General features: G+C 42.4%; 1 protein-coding gene across 29 annotated transcripts in view; it reads right to left on the bottom strand.

Annotated features, from left to right (window-relative positions):
- Nucleotides 1-12,540, bottom strand: part of dlg2 (discs, large homolog 2 (Drosophila)) — a 358,023-nt gene that overhangs the window by 21,171 nt on the left and 324,312 nt on the right. For 21 of the 29 annotated variants that reach the window (XR_006832625.1, XM_046306955.1, XM_046306960.1 and 18 more), the window contains 2 exons: nt 5,576-5,678; nt 4,348-4,392 (listed from right to left, as the gene is read on the bottom strand). Coding sequence is in view for 28 of the 29 variants with exons in the window: in XM_046306955.1 (XP_046162911.1) it covers nt 4,348-4,392; nt 5,576-5,678 (148 nt within the window). In the remaining variant the exon portion in view is untranslated. The remainder of the gene's footprint in view (nt 1-4,347; nt 4,393-5,575; nt 5,679-12,540) is intronic. The other 8 variants (XM_046306970.1, XM_046306965.1, XM_046306966.1 and 5 more) reach the window with 1 other exon arrangement.

Below are 12,540 nucleotides of genomic sequence, written 5' to 3'. Positions count from 1 at the left end.
ATGAGGATGCGCATTACAACCAGCAGAAAGACCGTTCTCAGCGTTGACAAATTCTGGCATTGCAATACTGAGATGCAGAGAGAGAGAAAGAAAAAGAGAGAAAGATATTCAGTGATCTAACGAGATGTGAGGTCCTAAAACAGGTCTTGTAATGTGTCCGAGGAAAATCATGTCATCTGAAGAAAAGCCTTTTGAGTGTCGAAAGAGCCATTCCTTAATCTTTGTTTCGTTTGACAAAGATGTCAGGTCTACCGTTTTAATTTGAGATTTGTCTAATCTTGTTTTGCCCCACTTATAATATATAATAATAATTATGCCATATAGCATATCCTTTTCTCCAAAGCAACTTACATGCATATGTTTTAACTATGGGTGGTCCCAGGAATCAAAACCACCACCCTGGCAATAAAAGCACCATGCTCTACCAACTGAGCTACTAAGAAGCATAATGAAAAACAGTCGCATCTGCAAACCTGAGCAGTAATGCAGCTACAGTGCATTCGGAAAGCATTCAGACCCCTTATTATAAAATTGATTAAATTGTTTCCCCCCCTCCTCATCAATCTACACATAATACCTCATAATGACAAAGCAAAAACAAGTGTTTTTATTTTTATATTTTCAAATTTATTTAAAAAATTTTTAAATACAATATATACTTAAGTATTCAGACCCTCTACTCAGTACTTAGTTGAAGCACCTGTGGCAGCGATTACATCCTCGAGTCTTCTTGGGTGAGACGCAACAAGCTTGGCACACCTGTATTTGGGGAGTTTCTCCCATTTTTCTCTGCTGGTCTTCTCAAACTCTGTCAGGTTGGATGGGGAGTCTCGCAGCACAGCTATTTTCAGGTCTCTCCAGAGATGTTCAATTGGGTTCAAGTCCGGGCTCTGGTTGGGCCACTCAAGGACAGACTTGTCCTGAAGCCACTCCTGCGTTGTCTTTGTGTGTGCTTAGGATTGATGTCCTGTTGGAGAGTGAACCTCAACAACCTCAAGTTGTAGAAACATCTCAAGGATGATCAATGGAAACAGGATGCACCGGAGCTCAATTTCGAGTCTCATAGCAAAGGTCTGAATACTTAAGTAAATCTTTTTTACATTTTATTATACATTTGCTAAAATTTTGAAAAACCTGCTTTCACTTTGTCATTATGGGTTATTGTGTGTAGATCGATGAGGAAAATATAAATTTAATCAATTTCAGAATAAGGTTGTTATCTAACAAAATGTGGAAAAAGGGAAGGGGTTTGAATACTTCCCGAGTGCACTGTATTGGTTTCCTTACCCTTACCCATGCTTTCAGTGGTGTGCAGTTTCATAGCAACATTTCTGTAATTCTTTAACATTTTTTCCATGGCTTATGACATGTCTGTATGCTATTCACAATGCAAGTGAATATCCGTGATTTTCTATTTTCTATTGTGTTTTATGGGTAAATCATATTGTTACAACTTTATTGAGCTACACAATCAATTTTAGACACTTTGGGATAATTTGGACATGAAACTTAGCAATCAGAAAAATATATTTTTAAATAGTGTATTAACATATATTTTTTGATAGGAAACATTAATAGTATGTGCTACCTAAAAAAGAAATCCTCTCTGCATGTACTTGAATGTGTCATGAACCATGATTACTTTTTCTCTGTTACCAATATACTAAGTTTTTGCACCAATGCAATGTTGGTCTGTAATTTTTAGAAGGAATAAAACCAAACACAAAAAAGTATAAATAAATGAAGAATTGAACAGACAATTAAATGTTGGCCTTAAATGTATTTTCTTTTTTTCTCTCTCTCCGAACAAAGGTTTAGTACATCTGGTCATTATCAAGCACAATTTAGGAAGAAGAGTGACATATTTTGGTGGTAAGAAAATTCAGAAAGGAAACTGCATTCAGTGAGAAAAGGATGTGTGGATGGATGGAATAGGATGTGTGAATGGATGGAATAGGATGTGTTGATGGATGGAATAGGATGTGTTGATGGATGGAATAGGATGTGTTGATGGATGGAATAGGATGTGTGGATGGATGGAATAGGATGTGTGGATGGATGGAATAGGATGTGTGGATGGATGGAATAGGATGTGTTGATGGATGGAATAGGATGTGTGGATGGATGGAATAGGATGTGTGGATGGATGGAATGGATGTGTGGATGGATGGAATAGGATGTGTGGATGGAATAGGATGGATGGATGGAATAGGATGTGTGGATGGATGGAATAGGATGTGTTGATGGATGGAATAGGATGTGTGGATGGATGGAATAGGATGTGTGGATGGAATAGATGGATGGATGAATAGGATGTGTTGATGGATGGAATAGGATGTGTGGATGGATGGACTAGGATGTGTGGATGGATGGAATAGGATGTGTTGATGGATGGAATAGGATGTGTGGATGGATGGAAATAGGATGTGGATGGATGGTGGATGGATGGAATAGGATGTGTGGATGGATGGAATAGGATGTGTGGATGGATGTGTGATGAATAGGATGTGTTGATGGATGGAATAGGATGTGTGGATGGATGGAATAGGATGTGTGGATAGATGGAATAGGATGTGTGGATGGATGGAATAGGATGTGTGGATGGATGGAATAGGATGTGTTGATGGATGGAATAGGATGTGTGGATGGATGGAATAGGATGTGTGGATGGATGGAATAGGATGTGTTGATGGATGGAATAGGATGTGTGGATGGATTGAATAGGATGTGTTGATGGATGATGTGAGATCATGTCTTATACCAGGATAAAAAGCACAGTGGGCATTGGTTTAGGGCTCTGAGCTGGGGTATAGTAGCAAGACCTGAAAGACAGGCTGTGACTGAATTCTTGTCTCTATATTTACGACAGTTGATGCATTACAAAGAAACTAAGGAACACACAACTTTTGTTTTTATACAATATATTACATATTTTTTCTAACTATCTGCATTTAAAATAATCGTTTGATCTCTAAATCCCCAAAACATGTCATGACAACTCAACACATCATTACTGGGACAAGCCAATTTGCCTGCTCTAAACATTGCAAAGTTTGGCAGTATAAAGAACTTTATATATGATGTTTTATTATTTATAAACAGCTCAACATAAACAAAATAATACAAAAAAACATGTATGATGTGAAACTATATGTCGTGTTTTTCATCGTTGCAAAGGCAAGGCACACAAATGCCACGCAAATTCAAAAATGACCCAGGACATAATATAAGAATTCAGTCACAGCCATATAGGAAGGGGGTGAATGGAAATGAGGTATGCATCTGTGCATGCAGAGTGAAATACGTAATACAGTGTTCACCGCAGGCTGTGGAAGGGTAACGTGGTGGTGTGGAAGGAAGGATTCAAATGTTGTAAAGTGTGGATTGGGATTTGAGGTTCTGTTTACACTTCCATATCCAGCGATTCATCTTGCATCTTGATTTATTAGTTAGGCGGTTCTGAATTATCAAAAGCGGTATTTCAACTTTCAGTTAAATCTTCACTAAGTTTTGAGGTTTGATACACTGCCAAAAACTCTCAAATAGACATGCAATTACTCAGCAACAATTTATTTTATGGCACTGTACTGGTATTTCCTTTACATTTCCTGCAGTGAAGGTGACCTGCCATAATATGGAAGCAAGAGCAATTGCAAAGCTTGATGATTGTATTCAAGCAGTTATGTACCAACATCACAATATAGGCTAAAATGAAAGGATTGCTGTCAAATACTCCCACGTTTCTTCTTTGACCTGCTATTGCCAAAATCCTATGGAAAACAGAACTGACAGCTTTTAATTTGATTGTCATCAATTATATTGGCAGACAGTTCAGTGTGCTAGTGAAGGCAACAAGTACTTATCCGATAATACATTTCTATGAGCAAATGTGAGTTTGTATTGTTATTCACAATTACTTCAGGGGTGGGAAATATTTTTGTTGAGGGCCACATCAGGATTTAGAATTTCTCTATGATTTTAGACATTCAGGTGTAGACTGAAGTCGTTTATCCAAAATAATAATTGTATCATATTCGGGATACTGGATACTGCCCACCCCGATCTGCAGTATGTGTACTGTATGTGTTGGTGTGTGTGGGTGTGTAGGAGAGGGGGTGAGGTAAGATCTTGCAAGATGGGAAGATGAGGGACAAAAAGGGGGAGGAGGGGCTGTCTGATACAAGGAATAAGCCTGTGAATGAGCAGGGGTAAGTGGACTGCCCGTGACTGGCCACACTCCAGTAATCCTCCCCCCCAAGCCCCCCGTGAGGAACGTCCATGTTCAGAGCTGCCACTGGGGCCAGATTGCTCAACTTTGACCCTGGGCGCTGATCACATGGCACAAACCTGGTGCTGGCGAAGGGGCCCGGCTTGGGGAGCACAAAGCAAGTTCTGACGGGTGAGAAAAGAGAGCAGTCGTCAGTTTGGGGAGTGATCGTCAGCAGGGAGTCCTGTGTGCCAGTCTGTTTTATGGTCAAATCTCAACCACATGATTCAAGCAGGCACTCACATCCCCAGTGTCAAAACAGTCTCAAACTTCATACCCTTTACTGTTTCTGAGGACAACCTTCAGACAAACCAATTCAGAACATAACAATCTTCCCAGAATGCACCTTTACACAGTGATTCTGAAAGTCCAGGCCCATGACTCACTGTTACTGCAGTCATCCCCTGAAGTATCGCCAAATGCAATTGCTGACTTTAATCCAATATGGCATGTCTTGGCACACCAATCAAAGCAACCCAGTGTGAAATTATGTCAATATTTGTACACAGGATGTGGTCATCCTAGGGCAGTGATCATTCACTTCTTCTGAGCCAATTGCAACATTAAAAACAGTGCTGTATGAATGAGGGTTGGGTAGTGAAACATTTTTTATTTGATTTCACTGGACTCGCAGTGCCTGCATCTGAAGGTCAGTCTCTCAGCGAATGGAGGGAGAGAGCAACAGAGCGTCCACCTCTCACCACCCAGGTAGCTGAATTTGCACATTCAGACTAATGACATTTTTCAAAATGGGACCACTTCGCCTGCCCGGTGTACAAGGAAAGTTAATCAAGTATAAGTAGCCTTGCACTAGCCTTGGCTTGTGTGAGATGGAACGGCTCAGAGGAGTAGGTTTCTGTTTCTGTTGCTTGAGGCAGCTTGATGTACAAGTACACCACTGGGCAGGACGTTAGTCTATCGCAGGGCCTTACCCAGAATCTATCTCCTTAATGCGGAGTGCCAAGCTGAGATGCATTGGGTCTAATTTTACCAGTATTTGGTATGACTCGGCCTGGGATCGAACTTCCAACCTTCCAATCTCAGAGCGGGAACAAGGCCACTGAGTTGATCTTGTTAATCAAGTGTACCTATCGCTAATAGCGTGAAAGGAATTTAATAAACGGGAGTGCACTGCTTTATCGTTGGCTATTCAACAGAAAAGTTTGCTGATCGACTAGGAATGCCTTAAGATTGACCAGTCGATTTGCAATTGACGGGATGGCGACCACTGTTCTAGAGTGTGTGTTGTCATGTGCCTTTCGCCTTGATCATGAAGCTCAGTGATTGACCGTCACAGCTGATACTCACCCTCGGGACGGTACTGGGCAATGATGGTGACCGTTTGGCCCGCCCCCTTTAGTGCTGCAGCCGCTTGCTCGTGGGTGGCCCCGCGTAGGTCGATGCCATTAACCTGCATTGACAAAGACACATTGATCTGTACATACATTTTCCACTTTGTACAACTGCAAACAAAAAATAACAAGTCAAACAGGTCCCTCCCTCCTTCCCTCTCAACCCATTAATCTCAACCCCTGTGTGTGTGTGCCTGTGTGCTTACTATTCAATGCCTGTCTGACAGTGTGACGTGAAGAGACTGGGAAGTGGGAGGGAAAGTGAGAGACTGAGGGAAAGACTACGTGCCTGAGAGTACATGCCTGAGAGAAAGAGGGAACAAGTTATTCTTAGACATGTAAACCAGGCCAGAGCTGAAATGCACCTTAACTGCCTACTCTGATCAAGTTGCCAAGGCAGGGGCGTCAGAAAGGCTATTGTAGGGTATGTCTCAAGTTTTGAGGGAGCGTTCAATTGGCATGCTGACTGCAGGAATGTCCACCAGAGCTTTTGCCAGAGTTTCATTTTCATTTCTCTATTATACTACTACTACTTCATTTTTGAGAATTTGTCAGTACGTCCAACCGGCCTCACAACCGTAGGCCAGTGCATTGCGTCATGTGGGTGAGCAGTTTGCTGATGTCAACGTTGTGAACAGAGTGCCCCAGGGTGGCAGTGGGGTTATGATATGGGCAGGTATAAGCTACAGACAATGAACACAATTGCATTTTATTGATGACAATTTGAATGCACGGCGATGCCGTGACGAGATCCTGAAGCCCATTGTCGTGCCATTCATCCGTCACCATCACCTCATGTTTCAGCATGATAATGCACAGCCCCATGTCGCAAGCACCTGTACACAATTACTGGAAGCTGAAAATGTCCCAGTTCTTCCATGGCCTGCATACTCACCAGACATGTCACCCATTGAGCACGTTCGGGATGCTCTGGATCGATGTGTACGACATTGTGTTCCAGTTCCCGCCAATATCCAGACACTTCGCACAGCCATTGAAGAGGAGTGGGACAACATTCCACAGGCCACAATCAACAGCCTGATTAACTCTATGCGAAGGAGATGTGTCAAACTGCACGAGGCAAATAGTGGTCACATTGTCTGATACACGCCCTTTTTTTAAGGTATCGGTGACCAACAGATACATATCTGTCTTCTCAGTCACGTTAAATCCATAGATTAGGGGTTTAATGAATTGATATAAATTGACTGCTTTCCTTATTTGAGGTGTAACAGTAAAATCTTTGAAATTGTTGCATGTTGCATTTATATTTTTGTTCAGTATAAATGTATTTGAGTGTTTACCAGCTTTTGTAACTCGAGTCAGATAATTATCTGTACAAAAAAAGTGAATCTGATATTACTTGTGGACTATAAAAAAATACTCGCTTTACGTATATCTTCCAGTTTCTTGAAATACCTTGCAAATGAAACCTATTTCGTACTGGTCCCCCGTGGGAATCGAACCCACAACCATAGCATTGCAAGCACCATGCTCTACCAACTGAGCCACATCATCACCAACCACGTTATGTCTCAATGTACTCAATTACCGTATTGTGTCTTGTTTTTCTTCATGGTGATGGTAAGTCTACAGGTACAAACCAAGATGACCAGCCTATGTACAATACAGTAATGTACCTTTACATTAAGAGGTTTGTAAGAATGGCAAATTAATACTGCACAAAAAGTGGTTGTTTCCGTGTTATTTGACCAAGAAAAATATAAAATATGATGTGGATGTTTTATGTCTTTGCCCATAACTCTGCACCATGTGATGTAAAGTGGACAGGTTAAGGACAGGTTTTGTTCTATCTGGATTCTATTCGAATGACATCACAGAGAAAGGGACAGGGCAACACTGTTACAATTCCAACTATTGATTCTTGCAAGAGCAAAGCTGAGATGGTGAATTCCTTTTTTCCTTTTTTTTATACTAGTAAAGGCCCAGTACACTGCATTTGTGAAAAAATATCTATTTCAAAAAAGGGTGTCAAGAACTGCAACGTTTTTCAAAACATTAGGAACACCTTCCTAAAATTTAGTTGCAACCCCTTTTGCCCTCAGAACAGCCTCAATTTGTCAGGGCAGAGAATCTACAAGGTATTGAAAGTGTTTCCACAGGGATGCTGGCACATGTTGACTCCAATGTTTCCCACAGTTGTGTCAAGTTGGCTGGATATCATTTGGGTGTTGGACCATTCTTGATACACAAAGGAAACTGTTGAGTGTGAAAAACCCAGCAGCGTTGCAGTTCTTGACACACTCAAACTAGTGCGCCTGGCACCTATAACCAAACCCCGTTCAAATGTAATTATCTTTAGTCCTGCCCATTCACCCTCTGAATGGCACACATAAGCCATGTCGCAATTGTCTCAAGGCTGAACAATCCTTCTTCAACCTGTCTCCTCCCCTTCATCTACACTGATTTGAAGTGGATTTAACAAGTGACATCAATAAGGGATCATAGCTTTCAACTGGATTCACCTGGTCAGTTAGTCATGAAAAGAACAGATGTTCCTAATGTTTTGTACAATCAGTGAAAATAATCCAAAAATAGTGAAATTATCAAGGTAAAATAAATAAATAATGATGTTCTTTTTTTATACGTATGAGTAATGAGACAAACATTGGAATAGTTGATCAACATGTTGTTCATTTATAGCCTCAAAGGCTCCAGACATACGATGCCAGCATGTGTTTGCACCCACATATACTATACTGTACGTTTGTCCATAAAGTGCCTTCGGAAAGTATTCAGACTCTGACGTTTTCTACATTTTGTTACGTTATTATTCTAAAATGGATTAAATACAACATTTTCCTCATCAATCTACACACAATTGGCCATTTTTGCACATGTGCACAATCAACAAGTAGGCTATACGTTAATGACAGTAGGCCAAAAAGGTGTTAGAAGAGTTTAACGTTCGATTACAAGCATTCGATTTTGCAATGGCATAGGCCTACATTATTTGGGATTTGTGTACCCATGAGAACTGTTTTCACGGTGAAACATAATGAAGTGTTACGTCAGCATAGTTACACTTTCAGTGCCTCTTCCGAGATCTCCAAGATCCATGATTCATTGCATTCTTGGGCACAGGGACTATAGCGGTTTGCTTAAAAACATCTACAGTACATTTGACTTTCCACATTTTGTTATGTTACATACAGCCTTATTCGAAAATGAATTAAATCATTTTTTCCCACATCAATATTCAAGCACTGTCCGCTAACGACAAAGCGAAAACATTTTTACATTTTTGTTGGTGCAAATGTATTAAAAATAAAAAAGATACCTTACTTATATAAGTATTCAGACCCTTTGCTATGAGACTCGAAATTGAGCTCCGGTCTATCCTGTTTCGATTGATCATCCTTGAGATGTTTCAACAACTTGGAGTCCACCTGTGGTAAATTCAATTGATTGGACAGTTGACAGTGGATGTCAGAGCAAAAACCAAGCCATGAGGTCGAAGGAATTGTCCGTAGAGCTCCGAGACAGGATTGAAGGTCCCCAAGAACACAGTGGCCTCCATCATTCTTAAATGGAAGAAGTTTGGAACCACCAAGACTCTTCCAAGAGCTTGCCACCCGGCCAAACGGAGAAATTGAGGGAGCCTTGGTCAGGGAGGTAACCAAGAACCTGATGGTCATTGTGACACAGCTCTAGAGTTCCTCAGTGGATATGGTAGAACCTTCCAGAAGGACAACCATCTCTGCAGCACTTCACCAACCAGGCCTTTATGGTAGAGTGGCCAGACGGAAGCCTCTTCTCAGTTAAAGACACATGACAGCCCCCTTGGAGTTTGCCAAAAGACACCTAAAGGACTCTCAGACCATGAGAAACAAGATTATCTGGTCTGATAAAAGCAAGATTTAACTCTTTGGCCTGAATGCCAAGCGTCATGTCTGGAGGAAACCTGGCACCATCCCTATGGTGAAGCATGTTGGTGGCAGCATCATGCTGTGGGGATGTTTTTTCAGCAGCAGGGACTGGGAGACTAGTCAGGACTGAAGGAAAGCTGAACAGTGCAAAATACAGAGAGCCTTGATGAGAACCTGCTCCAAAGCGCTCAGGACCTCAGACTGAGACGAAGGTTCACCTTCCAATAGTACAATGACCCCAAGCACACAGCCAAGACAACGCAGGAGTGGCTTAGGGACCAGATCAAACATCTCTGGAGAGACCTGAAAATAGCCGTGCTGCGACACTCATCCACCCTGACAGAGCTTGAGAGGATCAGCAGAGAAGAATGGGAGAAACTCCCCAAACAAAGGTGTGCAAAGCTTGTAGCATCATATCCAAGAAGACTCAAAAATGTAATCGCTGCCAAAGGTGCTTCAACAAAGTACTGAGTAAAGCATCTGAATACTTATGTAAATGTAATATTTCAGTTTTTCGAATTTGCAAAAATGTCTAAAAACCTGTTTTGGTTTGTCATTATAGGGTATTGTGTGTAGATTGATGAGGGGGAAAAAAACTATTTAATAACATTTATAATAAGGTTGTAACGTAACAAAATGTGGAAAAAGTCAAGGGTTCTGAATACTTTCCGAATGCACCGTAAGTGTGTCAACAACAGTACTTCCGGCGCCGACAGAGATGGCCGCCTCGCTTCGCGTTCCTAGGAAACTATGCAGTATTTTACTTGCCAATGTCCAGTCTCTTGACAGCAAGGTTGATGAAATCCGAGCAAGGGTAGCATTCCAGAGGGACATCAGAGACTGTAACGTTCTTTGCTTCACGGAAACATGGCTCACTCAAGAGACGCTAACGGAATCGGTGCAGCCAGCTGGTTTCTTCACACATTTCGCCGACAGAAACAAACATCTTTCTGGTAAGAAGAGGGGCGGGGGCATATGCCTTATGATTAATGAGACGTGGTGTGGCCACAACAACATTCAGGAACTCAAGTCCTTCTGTTCACCTGACTTAGAATTCCTCACAATCAAATGTTGTCTGCATTATCTACCAAGGGAATTCTCTTCGATTATAATCACAGCCATATATATTCCCCCCCCAAGCAGACACATCGATGGCCCTAAACAAACTTTATTAGACTCTTTGCAAACTGGACACCACACATCCTGAGGATGCATTCATTGTAGCTGGGGATTTTAACAAGGCTAATCTGAAAACAAGACTCCCTAAATTGTATCAGCATATCGATTGCGCAACCAGGGCTGGTAAAACCTTGGATCATTGCTATTCTAACTTCCGCGAGCATATAAGGCCCTCCCCCGCCCTCCTTTCGGAAAAGCTGACCACGACTCCATTTTGTTGCTTCCTGCCTACAGACAGAAACTAAAACAAGAAGCTCCCACGCTCAGGTCTATTCAACGCTGGTCCGACCAATCTGATTCCACGTTTCAAGACTGCTTCGATCACGTGGATTGGGATATGTTCCGCATTGCGTCCAAAAACAACATTGACGAATACGCTGACATTGACGAATACGCTGACTCGATCGAACCGCTTCCGGCGCCGACTGAGATGGCCGCCTCGCTTCGCGTTCCTAGGAAACTATGCAGTTTTTTGTTTTTTTACGTGTTATTTCTTACATTAGTACCCCAGGTCATCTTAGGTTTCATTACATACAGTCGAGAAGAACTACTGAATATAAGATCAGCGTCAACTCACCATCAGTACGACCAAGAATATGTTTTCCGCGACGCGGATCCTGTGTTCTGCCTTACAAACAGGACAACGGAATGGATCGCATGCAGCGACCCAAGGAAACGACTCCGAAAAAGAGGGAAACGCGGCGGTGTTCTGGTCAGACTCCGAAAAAGGGCACATCGCGCACCACTTCCCAGTATTCTTCTTGCCAATGTCCAGTCTCTCGACAACAAGGTTGATGAAATCCGAGCAAGGGTGGCATTCCAGAGGGACATCAGAGACTGCAACGTTCTTTGCTTTACGGAGACATGGCTTACTGGGAAAACGCTATCCAGGGCGGTGCAGCCAACGGGTTTCTCCACGCATCGCGCCGACAGAAACAAACATCTCTCTGGTAAGAAGAGTGGCGGGGGCGTATGCCTCATGACTAACGGGACATGGTGTGATGAAGGAAACATACAGGAACTCAAATCCTTCTGTTCACCTGATTTAGAATTCCTCACAATCAAATGTAGACCGCATTATCTTCCAAGAGAATTCTCTTCGATTATAATCACAGCCGTATATATCCCCCCCCAAGCAGACACATCGATGGCTCTGAACGAACTTTATTTAACTCTTTGCAAACTGGAAAACATTTATCCGGAGGCTGCATTCATTGTAGCTGGGGATTTTAACAAATCAAATTTTATCAGCATATCGATTGCGCAACCAGGGGTGGTAAAACCTTGGATCATTGTTACTCTAACTTCCGCGACGCATATAAGGCCCTGCCCCGCCCCCCTTTCGGAAAAGCTGACCACGACTCCATTTTGCTGATCCCTGCCTACAGGCAGAAATTAAAACAAGAGGCTCCCACGCTGAGGTCTGTCCAACGCTGGTCAGACCAAGCTGACTCCACACTCCAAGACTGCTTCCATCACGTGGACTGGGATATGTTTCGTATTGCGTCAGATGGGAATATTGACGAATACGCTGATTCGGTGTGCGAGTTCATTAGAACGTGCGTCGAAGATGTCGTTCCCATAGCAACGATAAAAACATTCCCTAACCAGAAACCGTGGATTGATGGCAGCATTCGCGTGAAACTGAAAGCGCGAACCACTGCTTTTAATCAGGGCAAGGTGTCTGGCAACATGACTGAATACAAACAGTGCAGCTATTCCCTCCGTAAGGCTATCAAACAAGCTAAGCGTCAGTACAGAGACAAAGTGGAATCTCAATTCAATGGCTCAGACACAAGAGGCATGTGGCAGGGTCTACAGTCAATCACGGACTACAAGATGAAATCCAGCC

The sequence above is a fragment of the Oncorhynchus gorbuscha genome, linkage group LG16 (assembly GCF_021184085.1).
Source record: "Oncorhynchus gorbuscha isolate QuinsamMale2020 ecotype Even-year linkage group LG16, OgorEven_v1.0, whole genome shotgun sequence".
In the NCBI taxonomy this organism is placed as follows: domain Eukaryota; kingdom Metazoa; phylum Chordata; class Actinopteri; order Salmoniformes; family Salmonidae; genus Oncorhynchus; species Oncorhynchus gorbuscha.
This window is presented reverse-complemented; position numbering and strand designations above follow the sequence as displayed.